We start from the raw sequence: 23,652 nt of genomic DNA on the forward strand, positions 1-23,652 counted from the left end.
AAAAAAGCAAATAGGTTAAAAATACAGTCCACTGACCTCCTACTGAGTCTTGGGAGGCTGATGTCGGTGTGCTGTGTACAAAGAACCTATACAAAGCTAAATAAAGCCAGTTGGGAAACTCCCATCTTTTATGACCAGACCTATAATCTTTAACAGGCAAGAGTATATATGTGTATGTACAATACAGTCAATTGTTATGGTACATATTGTTAGCAATAAAACTCTTCAGAAGATTCACTGGGGGATTAGGAGGGCTGCGTGCCAGCAATGTCATGGAGGGAACTGCAGCTCACCCCGCACTGTACTGGAACAAGTGAAAGTGGGAACTCATTGCTCCTGAGATGAGTCCTCAGAGCTGGAGAGCTCTGGTAATTCCATGTGCAATCGTTTAAAAAGTGCCAATGACTTAGTCTAACTCTGCTCTGAAAGAAGCTGATTTTATTAAAAGGAGAGCTAAGCTAACCTTGAACTGAAAATCCAGGCTTCAGATTGAATTCTGAAAAATTCTTCTTTTTTTTCCTAATGATACCAGAAATGCTTTCTGTCTGCCAGATTTATTGGGAAGCTTTTCAAACAACTATTTTATTTCTAAAAGTGCTTAAAAAAAAAAAAAAAAAGCTTTTTAAACAACTAGGTCTTTTACATTGTTTGCATCCATTTGTACTATCTGAACTGCTCATTCTGATCATGAGAATTTATGCCAGGGCTGAGGCAGTTTCAGACGGGAACTCCTCTCTGTCTTGCTCTTTTGCTTTCTCTCCATCTCTCTCTTTTGCAAAGATACCTATTTCAGACAGAATCAAGATTCAAAATGTTAAATTTTCACAGTCTTAATTAATAGAAGACAGTGACTTCCCTGCTATGTTGGACTATAAACCTATGTTTCCCAGTACTTTAGTGTGGATAAAATCAGACAGGTTTCCAGTAAGTGGACCTGTTACCAATAACCCAAGATGCAGGTGTAACTGCATTTTCAGTGAATCATCTGTATAGCACACTGGGTTGTTTTACACAGGCAGCATCTGTTTCACATGTACAACATGATTATTCTACTCTGATTGACATCTGCCTTCTCCTAATAAAGTCCCAGTTGCCCACCTGTATGGTTCTCCCTTTTCTCTTAATGCATTTGTAAGAGAAAAGAATCATTTAGAGCACTGTGCTGAAACTCACAAAAAGGCAAACTATCTAAATTTGTCAGTACCAGCACAATTATCAAGGCGCCCTGTGGATTAAAATTTTATAAAGTTTGTGGTTTGAGTGCTGGTACAAGAAAACTTTGGTGGAGGTACTTCAGGTTCATACTAGTATATCACAACTGAAGATAAAATCTGGCTTAGGCTGTGGAACTGAAATGGCTTTGTAAAGAAAATTATTGTACATTGGTATTTTATCAATTTTGTCATGTTTCTCCCCCTTTTCATTGTATTCTGTTTTCTGCTGTGTTTTTCCTATCCCATGTATTACCTGTGGAGACCCTTCAAGATTTTGGTAGTGTTAGAAGTTTACATGGGCTCACGGGGGACAGGGCCATTTAATGAAAGAGAAAGGTACTGAAAGTTACTGAATACACAGAAATTAACCCTGGCTCAGGACACCTCTGAGCTGCAAGCGGTCAGAGGCTGGAAAAGCACTCTGTACTCTTCAAAGAGCTCTTGGCTGTTGTTGGAAAAGGTGTTCAGGGCAACACTGGGTTGACCCAGGGACAGCTGTTCCTATGTTGGAGACATCTGGTAAATTATCTTTCTCATTACCTGTTTTAGATTGGCTGATGCGGCCTGTTTCTTCATTGCAGGAAGGCATGATTTCAGCCAGATGCAGGTCTCAGTGACCAAAATTGCTGAATGTTTTCTAGATACGCTGCATGTGAAATAAAACTTGCAGGTGTCCATGCCTAGCGCCAGGTCAGACAGGTGATGAGCAGGCTTGGAGTGTAAAGCATAAGGTGATCTCTGCAGGTAAGGGTGGTGAGTACAGGGGCATGGCAGCCCAAAGGAGCTTAGCTGTATGACACCAGTATTGCTTGTTCTCGTGGTTGCATTTATGCGTCTGGTTCGTGGTCTTGATGAGCCTGATAGTCCAGCCTCAGATGCCTACAGTCTATCCAAGACCCTGCTCTTAATTTCCTGATTGACTAAGTGTCCCTGAAAGCCTGGAGCCTGAGAAGAAGCATCTGGTAGAGGGACTTGGGGTGCATGGACTCCCTGAAACTGCACCTATGTTCGTGGAAAGCTAGTAATCAGAAGTTTCCATTTAAAATATGGGTTAGTTGCTGTCTTTCAGCTTGCTGTGCTCATTAATTCATGTCTTGTAACTCCATTGGTTGTCTTGGTTCCTTTCTCAAAACCAAGATGGATGGCCTGCCAATGCAGAGAGAGGTCTTGACTGGTGGCCATTCTGGGCTCCCCTCCCTTCCACCTTTGGGGACAGGTCTGCAGCAATCCCAGCACAGTCACAGCTGGTTTAGCACCAGTTAAGTCTCCGACTTTCATTACCGTAACACTGGGGGAGATCCATATATACATGAATAAGCTGAGACTGTCCCTTGATCCTGGTACAACATGTGTGCAGACTGTTCTGCCAGGAAAGGAAATCTCTGAAATTTAAGGGCTAAAGAATCTTTCTGTGAATTTGACCATTTACAGAACTAAAAAGTAGAGAGGCTCATTAGGAAGAAAAACCCACTTCGTATAAGAATTTTTGTGATAGAAACACAGGGACAGTCCTGTCCTTTTGGTCAGTTGGGGTTTTGTTGGTTTTGGGTGTAGGACAACCTTTCTTAAAAATCTTATGGTCTAGACTCTTTCGCAGCATTTACCCAACAAGTAATGACTTGGCTGTTTGGTCTATTGTTAAACATTCCTGCTAAAGCACTTACTGCGGATGTTGCTGCTTAGGCAGACCCTGAGAGCTCGAATGGATGGAGACCAGTTGGTGTTTTGGAGGAGAAAAAATGACTTTTGAAGCCTGCTATACAGGCTGTCTTGCAGCAATTGCATCATGAGCTGCACATGATTCCTGCTTCATATAATAGTAGAAGATATATTTTGAAAGTGGCTTCTTTACTCCACCAAATAGACATTTTGATATATGGGCTGTCTAAAGGGAAGATTGTTAAATCATCTTAACCACATGTCCAAAGAGAAAAGAAGTATTACCAGTGAGTTAAGAAGTTTGGGAGTCAGAGCCAGGCTCTTCAGCCCACATTCATTTGCTTTATGCACCCCAAAGTAAGGAATAGGGTTGACATTAGGTGGACAAAGCCTAAGTCTGTTCTCTACCCTGGGTGAGGAGACATCTCAAGGATGGGTAAGGTATGATGTTTTAGCCAGAAAACACTGGCTGTTGCAGTGTTCAGGTCTGTTCTGTCTCAGCCAACTGTACCTATTTTTACTTTTCCCTTGTGTTTTCAAAGGGCTGGATGTGCTGTCCCCCCCTTCTTTTTTTTTTTTCTTTTCTTTTTTTTTTCTTTTTTTTTTTTGGTACTGCTGTTTGAACATGTTTCTGCTCTCACAGGTGTCACTGTAGGCAGGGATTTGATCTTAAATATCAAAGGTTTGAAGTTATTTCAGAAAAGTATGAATGAATTCAGATCTGTGGCTGCAGAAGGAGCAGGAGGAACATAGGAGAGGTTGAATGGGAGTTAAGAGACGAAAGAAAAGAAAACACAATTCTCAGTACTAAAACAATTTTATATGCAATAGAGACCTATTAGAGAGGGGAAAAAAGCTTGTTATACTTTACCTGCTCTCCCTTAACTTGTACATTGAAACCTGTTCCCGGTTTATTCAATTCACTGCTACCAGATTTATTAAGAACTTCCTGCTGCTCTATCTTTCTAAGTGCATTTTGTTGTTAGAAAAGACATACTTAAGTCATATCCATATACTGTACTGATCCAAAGTGGTTTTCTGCAATAAGTCGATAAAAGTGAATGATCCAAAACCCGTGGATAATAGGTAATCTGGGCAATAACGGGTTTCTGCTGGTGCCCAGCTGTACGTGTACGAATTGTTCAGCAGGGAGAAGGAATTTGCTTAATTAAGTCATAGCAGTTTTTAAAAGATCATTTTTAGGATTATGTCCATAGATTCCCCAACATCCTTCTGAGAAGAGGGCATTTTTAGCTATACCTGTAAATTTAGTAAAGATATCACAGTACCGTAGTCTAGTATTAAGATGGAACTTTTCCTCATATGAACTCTGGACTAATCCATTTTTCCTTAAGAATAATTTTAATTCTATTAATTTGTGAGGTTGTGGCTTTCATTCTGTAGCAGTCAAGGCAAAGGGTGGACCCCAGAGAGTTGCAAGCTGAGGCTGTGGTTCAGAAGGCTTTGTAAGCGTGTGCCTTACTTTAAGCAAGTGCTTAGCTCCTGTTGAAGTCATTAGGATTTCAACAGCCACTGAGACCCTCAATACTGGAAAGGAGTGGAAAATACGTGGAACATCTGCAGCACGATCTAGGTTTTAGGGTTGCTGGATTTTCCTCCAGTTAAATGCTCTTGTTTTCGTGATTTGATCCATCGTGGTTTTGCAGTTTTGTAGCTGCCATCTGCAGGCTTCAGGTTTTCAGGTGGAAAACCCGTCCCGCCACGCTCCACCACTGCACAATGGCTGCGACAGCATCTTGATCCCTCCTGTCCTGAGGACAACAGATAGAGGAGCACGAGGACACACATTTTCTTATGCAAGAAATTGCTTCGGGGATTTTGATTTGCTCCCTTAGGTCTCTGGCTACTGCTTGTGATCACCCTGAGGGGATAAGAAAGGGTTAGGGAGAGAAAGCAGCTCCAGGGTTTGACAGCCTCGAAAAGGGTTATGACAAAATTTAGCCAGTCGTGCTGTTATATAAATGTATATGTGATAAACAGCGCTTAACGACTATGAGAAATGGCTTCTAGCATTTGCCAGTAGATTTGCAATGTACTGGTTTTATGAAAGACCTTGACAAAATTCCTAAACAAAGTTTTCCTTTACTATATACTCTTGTACTTATGATTAAGAGATGTGTGTTTTTTTCCCAGTGAAGGCAGTGGTGCTAGTATGTTCCTCGAACTGAATGTGGTCTAGTTTATTTAAGCAAGAAGGAGTTTAAGTGGAAATGAGCCACAGAAATGTGTGCCACTTGTCTAAAACAAACATGGTTTAGGCTTTTCCTTGTAAGTGACATCTATTACTACATTTTTAAGTAGATCTTTGTTAGTAAGCATCTGCAAGTGCATTTGATCAGATGAAAAGATCCAAGGCTATATTTATATTACTAAACTGGAATGTTCTTTTTAAATAAGGACCTGCAACTATGCCAACTGAAGTTAACTGGGAATTTGAAACTGAACAGATACAAGTCCCTAAAAAAGTACTGTCAGCATTGCTCATTTACACAATGTGTTGTCTCTGCAGCCATTTTAGACATTACATATGGTTTTCTGAGGATCTTTAGACCATCTGTTTCATAGGACTAAATAAATAGAGTGGATGATTAATAATGTTGAGAACTGATCTAGACCAGTCATTGGAAGTTATATCAATATTAAAAGTTCTGTCAGTAAGAGATATATGAGTATCTTCTAAGTGTAGCAGACTTGTTTGCGAGTTTGTTCTTGCTGCAATCACTATATCAATTTCTGTGATGTTTAAGGGGTTCCCAGTTCACTTTTCTCCGAGTTTCCAGGGATATGTAAATTAAAAAAAACTTGTGTAAGCATAAATCAAAATTATCCCTCACTCGATAGTTTCTAGTTCTAGAGAACAAAGAGTGGTGCTTGCAAGAGCTTAAGACAGTGTTTAGCAATTGTCCTGTTTTTTGAAGTTTTGCTTTAAGTTTTGTTAATTGAGGGGATTCCAAGACTTATCTTACTGTGCAGTGGTTGTGATGAATGCAGGTGCAGCTGCAGCTTGACTTTCAGCCAGAGGTGGAAGCTTATTAAGGAACATTGATCCCCTCGCTGCACATTAAATTTATGGTTGCTGCATTGAAAATATTCTTCATTAACTGTGTAATTGAACAAGCTTATTATTATTGTTGTTGTTGTTGTTGTTGTTGTTATCATCATCATCTTCTTCATTATCATTATTATCTGTCTGCTGACCTTAACTGAGACTAGGCTGTTTGCTTAGTGCACTGACTGTAGAAAAATGAAATGCCACACATGGAAGGTTCTCTAAGAAGGATGGAGACAGTATCCTTAAAGCTAGAAATCATTGGGTTTGGCTACTTCTTGAGTATTTTTCTCTAGCCTCTGTGAATTTGTATTGGGCCCAGGTACAGCTTGAGCTCTGATGATCTCTGACACCACCGCTCTCTTCAGATGATTGAAATTGGCAGAAAAATTTTCAGTTTCTTCACTAACATAACTGAGGGGAAAGTCCATCAACTGTAATTTCAGATCATGAAGGTGATTGTATCCAGCAAGTTCTTCATGACTTGCTGGGGTTTACATTTTGCAAGATCAATTAGAAATATGGGGGGGTTTCACATTATTTCTAGTAATAAATGCCAGAGTAGACTATATCTGGAAGTTGAATACTCATAATACTGCCAAAACCTAAACCAAGTTATTGAGTTTCATTTTCATTTAAAATTGAATTTAAAAGAAAAATACCTTTATAACTTACTTTATATTATAGTCATTGTAGCATTTCTGTAAAGGGGGATATCATCATATTTTTAATCACGTGTAGTTTCAATTTAGTCTACTTATATTTTTAGTTTTCAACTTCAAAGAGGTCTGTCCGCACATAGTGTTCTTGATACATCTATTCATATAAGAGGCTTTCCCCCCTCCTCCATTACACCATTTCTTTTTCTTTTCATCGTTGAACTTTCCTCTTTTTGGCCAGTAGGTACAGGCAGTCAGTACAGTGTTTCCCAAGAGAGCTCACACCATGGGGCATCAGTTATTCAAGGCCAAGGTTTTACATATAGCCCTGAGCTTTACTCTAAGCTCTTTTCGTAATACTTCCTTAGTAACAATGGCTGATGAGTACCTTTATTCTGAGGACTTTCTGTGAAGATGATATTTACACAGTCAAGACAGCAGATTGCTGATAAAACAAAGAATCCAAGTTTTTCTCTTGGAGTGGACTAGAAGTACCATCTCTGGAGCACAAATGTTGCTCTGAGCTTTTGCCCTGTCAGTTGCAATGCGAGCGTTCGTTGGTGTTTGAGGTGCCTCACCTTTGTTCCTATGTTAAAGCTGTAATGACCACCAGTTTTCTGTTTATGAGCTGCTGCTGCCACCTATTTTTATGATACCGAAGAAAGTATATATCAGATTATATCCTCTGTTAATATTTACTCATGTTATTAAACCTTCATTTTTTTCAGATTAATGACAAAAATGAACTGTTAGACCAAGCTAAAGAAAGATATACAGACTGAGAAATTCAGCCTTTTCCTAAAACACTCTACACATCTTCTGGGAGAGCTGAAATCTCCTCTCTTAGTAAAATGCCAGCTTTTGATTGGAACTGATTATTTTAATTACTAAAAAACGAGGAAAATTATGTAATGGTCCGAGGACACAAGTATGCCTCCTAGATTATTTAAGTTTCTTGGGAAACTTTTATAGCTACATTAATTTACAAGGGTATTTCTCTTTTCAAATCTCATGATTGTTGCTCAAGAACAAAAACTTCAGTAAAATTGCAACCACAACATGCTGGGCTGGCTATACAAGCATAGCTAAGTGCGAGAACCTTTCATCTTTCCAGCAAGAAGTACCTCAAGATGAGCAGTTGTGCTGATGTTGCAGCCTCTGACCTGATTTTCCTTCAGCACAGCTACAACTTGTTTCATCTTCTTGCCACTAGGAAGCTCTTTTTAATCGTGTCATTTGTAGCAGTCACATAGGAAATTATTTTCTACTTCATAGTGCTTCACGAACATTAACTCGTGGAACTGGCTGTCTGTTGCAGCAGGAACGGTGTTGTGCAGATCTTCTCTGGGGTCTGTGTGAACTCAGGAATAATTCATCACAAGAAACAAATGGGAGTGGTCCATCCGTCCTCCTGCAAAAGAAGGTGTTGCGTTTTCTCCCAAGCTATGCAAAGCCATCACCCTGCGTGGCTTTGAGTTTCTGTGCTGTTTAGTTAAGTACTAAAGTGTTGCATGTCTTCTGTTTCTTATGGCTCTTACTCAGCTGTGGAAAGAAATATCAAGTAATGTAACTACTTTCTTCCAGATCTTGGGCCAGAATCTCAGCTGGTGTAAGTCAGCAGAGCTCCACTGACATTATTAGTGCTCCAGTGATTCACACCAGCTGTGGATCTGGTCTTCTGTCTCAATTTATGAAGGGCTTGAACTAAATGTCAGGAAATATGAAATGATCTCTTATAGTCAGCCGTTCGCCAGATGTGTTAATAGCATTTAAGTTTACCAAAATGCAAGCCTTCAAAAAGCGATCCAACAGAAGAATAAACTTTCAAGAAGAATGCCTTACTTTCAGCCTTTTTGGCGAGAGAGGACTATACAACTCACTGCAGTTTAAAGAAATTAACTCAATTATGCATCAGGATATGGTAATACAGCTTCAGTGAGAATCCAAGATTCAAAATAATTTCACAGCACAAAGCAAGTTGTTGGTATTCAGTGAATAATTGCCATGCAAATAGGAATCATCAAGTCTTAAAACCAAAACTAAGTTTCTGATGAACCTCGTGTAAAGAGCCTAATGCTTCCACTTTGCAAGTGTAGTTGGGTTTATTCACAGGCGTGGCGACTACAGCTTTTGGTGATTAAATGAGGACCATGTTGTTACAAGAACACAGAAGCTTCATAGTTCTAGCTGTGTAATGTTAAAACTCAACAGCAATTTGGCTTATAGATGTGATCATGTATAGTGTTGAAAACAGTTATTTTAGCCAATGAGAATAAAATTGTTGTTGACATTGCTTAAACACTGTCAGGCTTGCTTTTCAAGATCAGAAAATGCTGGAATAGGTGAAATGTCAAAATCAACAAGTGTGGGGTCTCAGAAGTCTTTCAGTCTGATATGCCTAATCTTATATGCCTATATGGCATATAAGCATATGCTTTAACAAAAACTTCCAGTACCTGAAATAGCCTGTGGTGGTACAGAGGTCTTCACAGCCTAATTTATTTGCTGATGAGACCTTTCAGAATTAATTAAAACGATCAGTGTGTGGCTCCATACTGTGTGATTTACGTATGTTCTCACTGGAGACTTAATGCTTTGGATAGACCCAGAAAGGTAAAAGAACAACACACCTTCAATAAGTAAGCTTGAGTGTCACACTGTGTTGGGATATGCTACCTATATTTAAAAAAAATAAGGGTACAAATAAGTTGATAGCTGGCAATCAGAACACCATGGAGTGATCTGATCCTGCTGACCAGAGGTCATTGGCTAAGGGTCTGATTCTGACAGGTTTGTTTCACAGTTAGTCCAAGTGACTTTTGATGAGACACGCATCTGTCTACATGTCACTGCATACTAAAAGAAAAAAAAAAATGCTTGGACACAATTTATTCAGACCTGAAGGAAAGTGTTTTGGAAGAGTTCACAGAGAAAGTTAGTTAGACTTCCAAAGAAGGTAGTTATCATAATCTGAATATACCAGTACGTTGAATTTAAAGTGATCCGCAGAAGTGAGGTGATGGATAGAGTGGTGAGGAAACCCTTCTGAATACCGGAGAGCTCTTAGGAAGTGACAGCATCCAAGACTCAGCATTTACTGGGCTTTTGCTGATTCCCCAGGAGTATGGGGGGCTCCACCTTGAAATAAAAATCATTCCCCAGGTTCACAGCAGGAAACATCGTAGTGAGAGCTCTGAACCTCCAAGGGCTTGACAGACTTGAAGTGTGAGAGGCTATGAATCACGCAGTGGCTGGGGTCTTAGGAAGCTCATTGCATTTTGAAGATTGCAGTTTTATAAAAACTTCTGGTCCCTAGAGATTTCTGGGTAGTAGTTCTGGGAAACTTGGTTCTGAATCTGTTTGAAACCAAATTTAAAAAGAAAAAAAATTTGCTGAATTTCACTGACTATATTGGCTCTACAATGTGGAGAGGTTGAAGGCAAATGCTTGAATTAGTCTGAAAATTAGGATTGCTTTTGCATGCCTCATTGCACTAAGCCTGCATATGGCAGCATTTGAGAGTAACACTTTCCATCACTTCTGTCTAGTTCTTCCCATTCTGGTGGCTGATGTGTTGGCCTTGGTAACATATGAATTTTTCACCTTCTGTCAGGATTACACCAGTGGAATATACCTGGGCGTGAAGCCATCAACTTTTATGAAACTCCAACCAGTCCAAAATCCTACAATACAAGCACATCAGGGCCTGTTCCCTGCTTCCTACACCAATTCCCTACAGCACACTGAGCCAAGATTAAGAGATTATGTCTTAGTTTCAAAGCAGCTAGTGATATCGACCTGGAATATCTAGTCACCAACAATACCCACGTCTGTGATCAATAATTCTCCTCTTAAAGCTCACAAAAGCAAAGTTGTCTGTGCAGGGTTCAAAGATTTTTTGTGGATTCAGCCTATACATGTAAGATCAGTTCCTATAGGGATCAGAAGCTGTTGCAAATGCCACTGTTTTTGGAAACACAAGATACCTTTCCTTCCCAGGCATAAGCAGAGCTGTCTTTATCAGAATGGTGTCTCGGAGAGAGAGGAGAAAGAGTGAACATGGGCTCCTGGCAAACACCAGGAGCTTGTATAGCCAAGAGCCATTTAAATGACCTACATTGATGAGGACAGTCAAAGGAGTGCTAAATAGGACTGACTGGTGCGGAGTAGCATCTTATTCAATGTGGTGGATGTCTGGTTCAGGCATGAAGTTTTCAAGTAGGACTCTGTGGTGTGCAGCTGAGGGCAAACCTTGGCATACACATATCCATGAATGGCGAGTGCTTCTATTTGCATACATTTATAGCAAATGTAAATAGAACATACGTACAGGGGAAGGCCAAGGATTTGAAAGTCCCCAAATACCTGAATTCATGTATTATGATGGAAGGATATTCATCACTTCCCTGTTTTCTTCTGCTCAAGTGTTTGGAGAGAGGCTTGAACATTTGGGGCATGGACCTTTGAGACAACTGAGTCTGATTCTTCATACGTCTTCATGTCAAACTGATGGACAACAGACACATTTAGTGCCAGGGAAAAAATACAGAGCAGTTAGCAGAGCATCATCCTGTGCAGTAGGAGAAGAGCAGATCCTTTGTATGTTTTCTGCATTTGTTCTGCTCTCCCTAGCTCTCCATGTGAAAATTGTGAGTGAAATGGTCCTTCTCAGGGTCCTAAAAATTGTAACAAAATAGCTGAAGCCTTGACATTTATAAGCTGAATTTCATCTGTTGTTTTGCCATTGCCATCTCAGCACGTAATTAGGTCTTACAAAAAGCACTTTTCTCTTACATGTAACCTTAACAAAAAGCTCAAAATACACTATTAAATGCTTACCTTGGTGGTGTAGTTGTTGGAATTGTTTATATCTGTATCTAAATTTGTTTCAAATCTCTTTGCTTTCTATTTCCAGACCTGATCTGGCCTCCCAGAAGACATCGGACAAGCATTTGCTGGATGTGATGTCTCTCGAAACGCTGGAAAACACTTGTGAGCCAGAGGACCTCTTTGATGACATCTAGCTATGTGTTGGCTGAGAAACTGAGAGACTGGTGCTTCTAACGGAGATAAGCTATAAAACTAAAAGGCTTTGTTATAGACACTGAGCTGAAATCTTTAGTCTGCGGTGGTGTTCGATGACATATTGCTCTAATCCTCTTGCACTGCACTTGTCCCCATTCTTCACTACGCAGCTGTAGACCCTTGGCCTGCTAGGCTTGATTGGTGACAGCCTTGAAATCAGTTCAGCCTCTGTGTAGATCTTTTATCATGTGTATCTGGGGAAGGAGAGCACCATCATAGCATTTTTACATCCTAACAGTCTCTGGCTGCTGATTGTATCCAGGATCAACTGATTTCCAGATGTCCCCAGAGAACGAGTCAGACTTAAAGAAGATGAAGCCTACCACTGTACTTAACTTACATACTGCCCCTTTCTTGAGAAGCTCAGCTTAGACGTGGCCTAGCTAAATTGTCTTCAACTTTGATTGAGATACAGCTTCCTAAACTGTGAGTTTAGAATATCTTCTGGTGTGAAGCATCCAAAGAAATGTCCTTCCACTATTTACTTGAAGGTTCTCTGTGGCATTATGCGTTAGATGATATTCTTGCTTTTGGGAGTAAAGTGCTTATAAAGTCAGTATTGACTCTATTTTAACCTTCTGTAGAAACCCATAGCCTTTAAATTTGTCATTTTTCATACGTCATCATTTTTCTTAAGGTGATTTCTAAAAAAATAAAATGCATTCTAGGAATACATCATTTTTGTTTTTATTTGCTTAGACACTCTATGAGTAAAGGGACTGGTTAGCAAAGTGTGTTAATGCATGAGCTTTTCCTGCCCAAAGCTGTTGCATTCATTTAAATTTAAGTCTTCGTCAAAGAAAAAGTTAGCAACATGTATTTACCTTCAGCAGTCAAAATCAAGTGTACAGAACTAAGCACGCACGTCAGGTTTCTGCTTTGCAATGTTAAGAGCCTGAATCAATTCTCATTTAAGGCAGAGGGAGCCAGTGCTTCTGTCTCAGAAAGGATGTGATCCAACAAGAGTTTTAAATGTGAGTAGTCCTACTGAAGTAAGCAGGACTACGCAACATAGTCCTGCTTCTGTGCTCTATGGCTTGCACTGGTCCTTGGAAGCTACTTGGTATTTTTGAAATGGCAGCTTATTTAGGCCCTGATTCTGCGAAAATTCAATCCTATATTTAACTAAAAGCATCCATCAGTATTTGCAGGATCAGGATTAAGACCCTACACGAGGATCTGGCAATATTATATTTAAGCATTGCTTTCTGAAAAACATGGGTCACAGCATTTTAAATTCACAAAGGGCTTTGGGACGATGTTGTAAATCACACAGTAAAAATATGAATGGTCAAAATATTTTGCTTGCTACAAAGGCTTTCTGCCTGAGAGATGACAGGACCACAAAAGACCTATTCATACACCCATTCATAGACATTGCCTGATTTAAAATCTTCCAGTCCTGATCCGACAATGCTTTCAGCAAAAGCTTGTATATAGTTTCAGTTTTAACGTTAAAATGTTCCACGACTTAACCCAAAATACAAGAGCTTGGTTTAATTGTGCCTGCAGCAGAAAATTAAGGTGAATGGAGCTGAACATCCCATGAAACTCTGCTTTCAAGAAACTGTTGGTTTCTAATAGTAAAATGTTGTTATATAAATAGGAAATGTTATACACAGTTGGCAGGTGCAATGAAGTCTGTCAGAATGTTTATTCTTTTCTCTTTTTTTGAGGTTTATAGAATCAAGCCAGGAGTTGAGCAGAAAATTACGTGATGGCGGATACATAACTTGGACTGTGTGAGCACAGGTGTGTCGTCTAGTTAGGGTAGTCATGGTACAGAGCCAGTTTCCAGTCAGCTGAGACTGTTTGTATACACAGGAACACCTCCTCTCTCCTCGAAACCTGCTTACAATATGTCAGTCTCCACAATCATGTGAGAAGTGTTAGTGAAATGCTCCTCTCTGAAGATTTATGTGAGAAACTATTGCTTTTCTGCTGATAAGGTTCCATTTTCCAGTTGACTTTGAAGTGGAAGGACCCACCAAAATGAGTACAAATTACTTGTGAGAGCAGAGGTAGTATTGCAAAAGCTGCAGAAAGTCAGTGGAACTTCTTTACGATGCATATTTGTCCACAAGAAGTGGGGACGTGCACTTTATCCTTCAAACTCATTCATCCCAATGCATTGAAATAGACCCAGTGGCCTTCATTGACCAAGCCAAGTAAAATCTCTTTCAAACTAACCTATGATTTTTGGGAAGGGAACTCAGTAATAAAGCCTCATAACATATTTTTTAAAAAACTACTAAATTAATATGATACTCACTGCTGCTTAGTTAAGTCTCTGAGAAAAGCTGGGATTTTGCTATCCCTCCATGCTGATGGAGTTCCTGCTGCAGAGGCTTTCCAAAGCTTACAGAGCAGAAGGGTTCCCTTGTGAGTCAATAGACACTGCTCCTATTCATATATCGAATATAATGTTCACCTATTTCACAATGGCATAACATCTCCTAGTTTATGTTCATGCTATGATCCACCATAATCCTTGGATTCTTCCGTGCAGAGTTACTGGGTAGTCACTTGTTTTTCCATCCTGTGTTTGTGCAGCTGACTATTCCCATATGGGTTTAGTAACTGGCATTTAACCGTATTGACTTGCATCCCATTTTTGTAGCTGATTTCTGTAGTTTGTCAAGATGATTTTGAATGCTCATTCTTCCTCAATTTGGTATTATGGGTGGACGTAGTAAGTTCATTCTCCGTTGCTAACATCCAGACCATTAATGAAAACATTGAACAGCTCTGGACTTAAGCCTCACTCTATTCATCCTTCTGCTTAGTAGAGCTACTAAACTTAGACTTACTTTGTGAGCATGGTTTTCTAACTCACCTTTTGGAAGACCATGTGTTCTAGGCGTGCCTATAAAACTGTCACATGAAATAGCCTGACGTGAGATGTCAGTCAATTGCTTCTCCCCTGTCCAAAATATTTTAGTGGTGACAGAATATAAAATAGAGAAACATGCCCACAAATCGTTTTTCAAGTCAGGAAATTAATCAAAGTTAGGAAATGCAGATCAAATTTCAAAGGCCATCCTTAATTAATACTTCTCTTTGATATTACTCAGCAAATGATTTCCCAGGTAAGTTTTTTCTTCAGTTTAAACTGTACTTTTGGGGAAGATAAAACATGTAGTTGTTTTACAGGAGGAAAACCATGCTATCTTTCATTAAAGGTTTAAACTTGTCTAGAGTTTTATACTTTTAATGTAACTACTTAAACAGAATGTATGTTTTTATGCATAACAATTTGTCATTTGAGGTCAGGGTTTATCCAGCAAATCTTTTAGTTCAAAAAGATTTACAATATTTTTGTCAAGAGAAAAAAAAATGTTCTGAAGCAAAAAAAAACCAACTCTTTTCTTGAGGAAGTGCTGTATAAAGTATTGCGTTTGGGGTGAAAATATTTTCATTCTGAGATAATGTTTTGGCAATCTATATCACTGTTTTAACTACCTTCTTACTATTATTCCCAAAAGTAGACACTCGTGTGTATTTACGTGTGTATTAGATACATTGGTCTTCCTTGCTTTGTACGTGTAACATATAAATGTTTGTGTGTATAAACATGATTCCCTGGAAATGTTTAGTACAGTCTTGCTGGCTTTGACAACTTCTGCAGTTTGATCTAGCAGCCTGGAGGTACATGAGGAAAGAAAAAGCCTTTACACATGGGAGTTCAGATGCTGCTAAATGTTTAAGGTAAAGCTGCTTTTTTCTGGCTTGCCATCTGCTTTGTGGGAAAAATAAAATGTGGAAACAGTGAAGTAAGAATGGTAGGAAAACAAGGCAATAAAAGCATGTCCAGACTGCGTAGAGACCGAAGGTAATATATTTGAACATCTTCTGAGCAATACTAATACAGAAAAATGTGCCAGGAGCTGGTTATCCTATTGAAAGAGGAGCAGCTAAAAGAGCGTTTCCAGAAAATGGAAGCTCTTCCAGAAGCTCTTCTATTTCCTCTTGTCTCCAGTAATGCATCAATCCTCTCATCAGGAGGGGTTAGTACCTCTTTTCTGCTAAATATTTTTCTGCCCTAATTTTATTCTAATTCCCTTCACAAAGTCTGAGGTCTCATTGAATCTTTTTCCTAAATTTCCCTTTGGCAATCTGTCATCCTCTTTCTCATTTCTTTTCCATATAATGTTGGTCAACATCTTAATTTTCATCCTTCTCTGATCGTTAAAATGATTACCCTGCTGTTACACTCCAAAACCAATTTCATTCATAAAATCTATCAGTATTAATCTGCTAGTGTTAGGAAAATGAAACACTGTATATTTTTAAAACTGACACTACTGAAAAGGAAAATACCAAGCTGAAGGAAGATTACTTCTGGAGGTCCTTAGGGATGAGCCTACGGGCCAATCTCATGCAGCATTTTCATCAGTGGCATTGGCACAAAAAGTAGGAACTCCAGTGCAACCTGTTGATGGTGTGTATCTGCGAAGTCTTATGAGAAACAGCTGTTTCTTTTTTGAAGTAGAAGCAGCCGCTACCTTTAAACAATGCATGAGTAAGGCACACAGGGTTAGAAATTTCTGATGTGTGTTGTGTTGTGGAGATTTGTATGCCTGTACAGGGAGGGGGAAAAGCACAGGGGGGAGAAGAACAGTAAAGCAGTGAAAAACCAAGGGCATGCCTGAGAAAAGCTCTAGGAGTCCAGCCTAAGAAAGAGAGAGAGAGCATGTGAGAGATGGCAAGAAAGAGAGAAAGTGAGAGCACTTTTGGCCTAAATATTGACTGGAAAAGGGGATGAGGGCTGAGCGGAGACACCTGACCCTGTTTAATTCATTCTGTTTGGGAAACGGGATTGTAGCAGATGCCTGGCATTGTCTGATCTTGAATTGCCTGCTAATCCCACTGGTCAGAGGGGATAACAATAACCACAAATTGACCTGGAGAAAAAGAATGACCATACTATTTTCAGGTTAATTCTTGGGAAGGAAGGATAGCCCTGTTTGGGGTTTTTTATGGCTCTATTTGTCTTGTGCAGAAATATTTAACTGAAGAAGATTTTACCGTCACAACTACAACATCACAGAGTCACAGGACAGTTGAGGTTGGAAGGGGACTCTGAAGACCATCTAGTCCAATGCTCAGAAAGGGTCAGCCATAGCAAGTTGCTCATGCCGTGCCCAGTCCATTGTGATTTAGTAAGCAGAGAATAAATTTCATCTGCATCTTCCAAAAAACTTTAGTATTTATAAATAGCAGTTCTGAATGTAAATCACTCTGCTGGGATTTTATGAAGCTGCTGCACTCACCTGGCAGCACCATTAATGAATGCTGCAGTCCCATCCTACTGCAAGTGTGTCTCTGTCTTCAGTGCTTATATGTGCCCCAGGTACTGTAAAGGTTTTCTTCTGCATGTTAGCTTTATGCCTCTGCTGAGACTTAAGCCAGTGGGTCCTAGCTAGAATAGTCTTCACAATTAGGAAACAGATACATTAAACCATTTTAATACTTAAGCTGAAAACTGCTGTCCTTATTATCCTCTGTTTGTGAAGGTCCTCTCCCACACAGAGTTGTCATTTATTTGAGAGAGACTGAGAGGAATATCTAATGGGAAAATGTAGAACCAGAGGTAGACATCCACTCTAGTACTTTCTGAAGGGCATGAAGATACATGTTTAATTATCTGGTTTTATGCAACTACTATTATAGTATTTGTCGTGTAGTAGTCATCACTATAGCATGAAGTACCTAGGTTGCTCTGAGTAAATTAAATAATATCACATTGTCCATCTTTTCCTGCTTAATTAAATATCACTTGGAAGTCCTGCCTCTCTTTTCTAGTGCACAGTTCTGATTCACATTGATTGAGCCTGAGATCTGGATTTAATCAAAGCATCTACCCTAACTTTCTCATGTAGCCTGTTAGCTTCTGCTTTTCTTTCTGGGATGTTACAAGATCCTCTTTGACTTCCAAGGTAGTTGAAAGGTGATTTTAAAAATCAATTTTAAATTTTAACCAAAAGCCAGGGTTCTAAGCAGAAAAGGCTGGAAATAGTTGCACACCATCCTCCCGACTCACCTCCAGGCTGCTTGGGCCATGTAAAACATAAAAAGGTAGTAAAACACATTTACAGGACTATTCACAAACCCCCTATGGACAGCTGATTCCAGAGGGAGATTAAAATCACGGCCCAGGACCACTTAAATTTAGCGCTACTCTCATTGTCAAGCGAGAAAGAAAACCAACTAAGGCACAGCTTTGCTAATGCTTCCTCAGTGCTTGGCTGTTACTAATGCTTTGAAGTGCAAAGGGAAAACCTGTGTCATAAATGACAAAAACTAGCGATGGAAAAGCCCTACCCTGTTAAGTCATCTCATTCCCCCTTTTGCCAAACTTCTGGGGAAAACTACAAGATTGTGCCCAGAGGCGCTGGTCAGAGAGGTGAGGCACGGGTGGAGCTTGGGAAGGAAGTGAGCACAGTTCCTCCTGGGATGCTGGAGCTGCTGAGCCACCCCATGCTGGAGTCCTCCTGGCCAAGTTGGCTTTGCCTCCAGCGGTGAGCCCAGGAACACTGAGCGCAACCAATCAGCCGAACGTAGTATCCCAAATGGTGGGAAGCTGCTGCACGTGAAGGATGTGAGTGGAAAACTCTCTGGGCTGGATCATGTGTGAGGTGAGACGTTCAGTCACCCCAGCTCCTTTGGCAGCAAGGAAGAGTTGGGTACCTTCAGCTTACCTGTCTTGGAATGAGGTGACTTGCTGCCAGGTGATACCCTCTCTTTCTTCATGAGTATTGAGGGAATGTAGATGGCAAACATTGAAGCTTGTGGCTGCTTGAAGCTGCTTGTGGCTGCTTGAAGCTGCTTGAAGCTGCTTGAAGCTGGGTAGGTGACCATGGGTGGCCAGGCAGCCGCTGTTGTTGTGGCTTCTGCACTCCCGAGAGCGGTGAAGTGGTTCAGAATAGCTGCCCTACAGGGTTGTCAGGCCCTTTCAAGGTGGTGGGCAAAAGAAGTCACAGTGCACAACGACGTTGTCTGTAGGCAGTCTCAGTGTGGTCCTTTTCATATCACCTGGGCACAGCTGGCGTCTGGACCCCCAAGGCCTGCTTCTGCAGCACTTGGGGAAAGGCATGTTCTCCTGTTGCCTTCACTGCAGCTTGTTCCTCGTGTATTGTGCAGATATCAAGCAAAGTCACCTGAAAGAGGAAGCTGGCCTTCAGATTTTGATTTACAAGGATAACAGAAGAGCTTTTGTGCCACAAAGAATTAAGGAGACAGAGAAGCAAAGAAATACTTACATTAAATAGTCGTTAAAAAATATATCAAAATATGAAATTCTGTGATCAAGCAGAAATCCATCTGCAATGACACAGATTAATTTGTTTGGGGTTCTTGATATTCTGGGTAATTCAAAGACCTGTCTTATGAGTTTCCCACATCATCCAGGTGAATTTTTTTTCTCCTTTTGACTTCTTGCTACATTAGGAAAGGAAGTACTAGCAATAGTCTCCCATACCATTTCCTCATGGCGAGCACATGGTTAATTTTCCTTCACATGGAGGGAAGAAGTTAAGCTTTATCCTTTCCGGTAACCTGCTAGAGAGGCTGCTGGCAGCCCTGGAGTGCACCCTGATCTAAATACCATTTGCTCCATCACTCCTAGCCTCTGTCTCGCAGCCCCATCCAGAAAACCCTACAACCTGTCCTGAGCCCAGAGGGCATTTACGAGTATGTTCAAACTGAAATGCTGCCAGGACGTAGCCTTCTCAGCGCCAAGCACAACTGCTCTAGCACTTGGCATTCAGCGAGGCAGAGTCCCATTAAACGTGGTGCGGTCCAGCTTTCTCCACTGCGCTCAGAGGCATCGTGCAGAGCATCCCGTGGAGCTGCTGGCATGCACGAGGCTGCTGGCACGCAGGTAGTGCAAACTCCTTCTGCACGGGGAGTGGTCGGAGCAGAAAGGATCCTGCATTCGTACGAGCTGCTGTAAGTTTACTTTGGAAAATCAAAACCTCGTTAGACATTGTCTGCAGGGAACTTTTACCAGACATGTTGAAGTAAAGTTCACTCCACCCTCTTTTCAGCAGCTGTGGTGGAAGCCAAGTGCAAATGTTATATTAGGTGTGGACGTAGCGAGTGCAGCAGTACGACCAGTCCTCAGGAATGGATGTGTAAAGCTGAGCGCTCAGATGCCTGACATGCATAGAAGAACACTGATATTAAATAACCAAGGTTCAAAACTGAAGCAAATAATGTCTGCCACATCTATACTTCTCCTGGGATGATCCCTCTACAAACACTGGTTAATTTTTCTCTACAGCTGATCCAAGAGGCACGTAACCATGACGGGTGACTGAGGATGAGTGAGCCATTTACCCCCAGTTTTCCATGAAGTTGTTCATACAAGAGTGGAGAAAGCTCAGCAATGTGGAGCACCAGTTTTCTGCTCAGATCAGACCATCCCCATCTCATTCACCCAAGAGACTGCAGTATAGTGATTTTAAATCAGGGAAAGGTAAAAGTTAAAATACATGATGCTATGAATCTCTCCTACTTGTGAGTTAGAGGCATGTGTTCCTGCACACCGTTTTTTCAGCAAGATAGCCTGTCTTAGGTCAACTTTCATTTAGTGGTCACGTTCAAGGCTTGCCTTGCTAACCACATTTCTTCCACAGGCTGTGGCAGGTCTGTGGGAAAAGAATAGCTGAGAGTCCGTTTCTGAGCAGCTTCTCGTCCTCCCCTCATTAACCACGCAGTGTAGTGTCAGTGTGGCTGATAGAGAGAAAAGCCTCTGTCCTGCTTCTTATGTCTGTGGGTATTTTAATTTTATGACTCCATATTTCCCACAACAGAGCCAAAAACAAAGAGATGGGAAATGAAATCAGCTGTCTAGAAGCTGTACTAATAAATATCTATAAAAATAAGATTGGATTTCCAAGAACAAAAGAGCAATTGAGACATTTAACCTAAACATCCATAATAAACTAATCAGAGCTGATTTATGGCGAGAAATTTTATGCTGCAAAGGCATGGAGGAAGTGAAATAATTTCTGCCTAACACTTGGCCTCTTGCAGCCTGTCTTGTTCCTCCTCATGCAAGCTTTGGGAAGATGTGACAAACCTCCTCATGACAAATCCCAGGAATGTTGTGTCTTCCCCTTTGACTTCAGCTGAGCTGAGCAGCCAAACTGGATGATGATTTATTGCAACTGCTCAATAATGAGCTGCAGTAAGGCCAGAATAAGCTGTTGTTTTGTAGGTTTTTTAATCTTGATTTTGGTTTCAGTTTTGTATGGAGGAACAAGTTATCAATTTTCTAGCTTTGCAGCCTTCTTTCTCCAACTGGAACTGCTGTGAGGACCTTTCCTGTTGCTCTCACTAATTTCAATGGATGATTCATCTGCCCTCAGGTGAGCTTTTTGCATCATTTAGCAGGTGCATTTGCTTAATTAAACTTAATCAGAGGCATGTATGTTCATATGATTGGGATTCAGGCCACCAGAGGAGGTAGAATCAGTCAATGGAAAGACTCAAGCAGGACTAGAGATATTTCTTTTTTAATGGAGTGTTTCACTCAGATCCCAGGTGGAGATTCAGGTACCATTCCCCACTGCTTAGAGCTGTTCCCTGTCACAAAGTTCATGGACAAACTTGCTTTCGTGACACCAGGGCATACCTGACCTGTCAGTAAGATTCACAGGAGAAGTAAAGTCATGTGAAGTTCCTCCTAGAGAGCAGGGGTCCACACCATGAAACCTGCAGAACTGCTTGATGCAAGACTCCTGCAGGGGGGACATCTCTGGAGTTAAAGTCCCCAAATTAGGCAGCTGGGACCGAAGTTTTATGCATGAAAACCACTGGCAGTTCTCAAAACAATGGGATGTGGGAGGGTGGCCCTGTTTGGTTTCATCACTCCAGTTCAAGACCGTAAAATGAGAAATGAAACTTAACTATCACTAGAAGATACACAAGCCAAAAAATGAAAGATGCAGTCTCTGATTTCAGAAAAGATATACATAGGTTTCACAATAACTTCTTCATATCCTTTCCCTTTCCCTCAGCACATAAGTGATTTTGAGAGAAATAAAAAGATCAGGCTAAAGTGGAGGCAAGCACATTCTGGGCAGCTTTTAATAGTGATTTCTCTTTCCCAGCTCAGGGGAAAATGTTCAAATTGATGTTCACATCTCAGTCGGGCTGGTCTGAGGCTCTTTGTTCTCTTATTGCTTGTGATTGTAACACACTCGCCCTCCCTCTCACTGGACCGGTTGCCAAATAGAAGTTACTCCACACCCAGCCCTGTGATTACAATTTGAATAGAAAACTGTCACAAAATAAAATCCCTTTGAGGGCCTCGAAAATGTCTTAATAAATTCTAGTGACAGTGGTGCTTTTTCTTTATTTGCCTGGCTAGATTTTTACTTTAGCCCTTTTGTAATGCATTGCTTTCCATTGTAGCGCATAATTACTTGATAGAGTTTTGCTAAGGGGGTCTGTAAGTCAAGTCCTCACCTCACTGCAGTCAAAACCAAACCTTATGTGCACTTCAGGGAAGCAAAGATATGACCCACATGCTTTTTAAAGTTCATAAAAATGGTACTGCATGGCTAAGATGACAGACTAGAAGCAAAAAAGACAGTACGTAGGGGCACCTTACAGGCAGGAGGGCTTCAATGGTTAGGGTAATGTATGAAAAGGGATCTCCCTTAGCTGTGCTTTGGAGGAATGGGGTAGTCCTTGGTTGAGTTTTTGAAAAATGGGAAGTTGATTTTTTTATTTGTAGGAGAGAATAGCCTAGGCTGCAGGCTGTGGTACCACCGGTGGCCCCAGTGCTAAAGATGGGTGCAGTTTAACAGGTCCTCCCTGCCTTTCTGCTCTCTCTGCTGAGGGATGCTCTGAGTTGTCCAGGTGTGCCAAAACCAGGACTAGGGCTTTGGGTAACTTCTGAATTAAACTCACACACCTTTGAGTTTAATTGAGTATAGCTGCCCTGAATATAGGATTGACTGAAGAACTGCAAGCCTGTGCAACCAAAAACTGCCTTTGCTGTACAGAAATACTGAGTCACATCTCAGTTTCCTCTGATGTTTGTCATCCACAGAGGGTATGTAAGAGGACTATAGCATAAACAAAAAGGGTTTGGAAGTTAGCATGAGGCAGTGGGGAATACTAGAGGGAGCGAGTAAGAGCTTCAAACATAGCTAAAGAAGAACTGACAAACAAACTGAACAAAATAAAACAAACAAAAGGAAGCAGCTCTTCATGCAACCCCTGGAGCTCGTTGCCAAAGACAGGGTGGATGCGAAAAGCTAACACAGCTCCAAGAGGAAACGGGTCAAGTGTTCGGAACAGGGTCACCAAATGTAGGTCCGGGAGGTCCCCTGGGCTGACAGTGTCTGGGGCCTGAGAGAGTACTGGGGGACAAGTATCATATGTATTACCCTGTCGCTATGTGTCTCTTCTGCTTCTTGCCACTGTTGTGGACAGATGCTGAACTGCGTAGACCTATGGTCTAAGCTAGGAGTGACTGTTCTTACGGGTATAGCTTATTAATAGGTTGCTGTATGCCTTGCCTAGGAACTAAAGCAGTTACAAGAGCAAATGGGAAATTCCTACACACATTGGCGTTGTAACGAACATGGCAAATGTTTGCTTACAACCAATGAATGGATTTATCAGGAAGGCAGGTCCTAATCTTCTTAGTGCTCCTCATTGCCCATCTCCTACGTGTGTACCCCTGCTCCACATCATACGGCAGCACCAAATGTGATCATTGCGTCCTTCCATCCAAGGTCAGAACTGAGTCTGGCCCTGCACTAAATTGTCTTCTCTTCAGCCTCCAGAGGTTAAAGTAATGCTTTGCCATGGTATTTGGTGTGATAAAGTGCGTTGTGTTTCAGACAGTGTAAGACAATTTCCTATTCAAGTGTTTAAATGTGACACTTTCAGGACACCATATAATCACTTTTTAAATAAGATGCGTATGTTTGCAGCTGCTGCA

General features: G+C 40.9%; 1 protein-coding gene across 2 annotated transcripts in view; it reads left to right on the forward strand.

Moving 5' to 3' along the window:
* Positions 1–12,362, forward strand: part of XRCC4 (X-ray repair cross complementing 4) — a 180,832-nt gene extending 168,470 nt beyond the window's left edge. For both annotated transcript variants that reach the window (XM_069777717.1, XM_069777716.1), the window contains one exon: positions 11,518–12,362. In XM_069777717.1, coding sequence (XP_069633818.1) covers positions 11,518–11,626 — 109 coding nt within the window. In that variant the 3' untranslated portion in view covers positions 11,627–12,362. The remainder of the gene's footprint in view (positions 1–11,517) is intronic.
* Positions 12,363–23,652: the final 11,290 nt, after the last annotated feature.

Source organism: Haliaeetus albicilla, chromosome Z (genome assembly GCF_947461875.1).
Source record: "Haliaeetus albicilla chromosome Z, bHalAlb1.1, whole genome shotgun sequence".
Classification (NCBI taxonomy): domain Eukaryota; kingdom Metazoa; phylum Chordata; class Aves; order Accipitriformes; family Accipitridae; genus Haliaeetus; species Haliaeetus albicilla.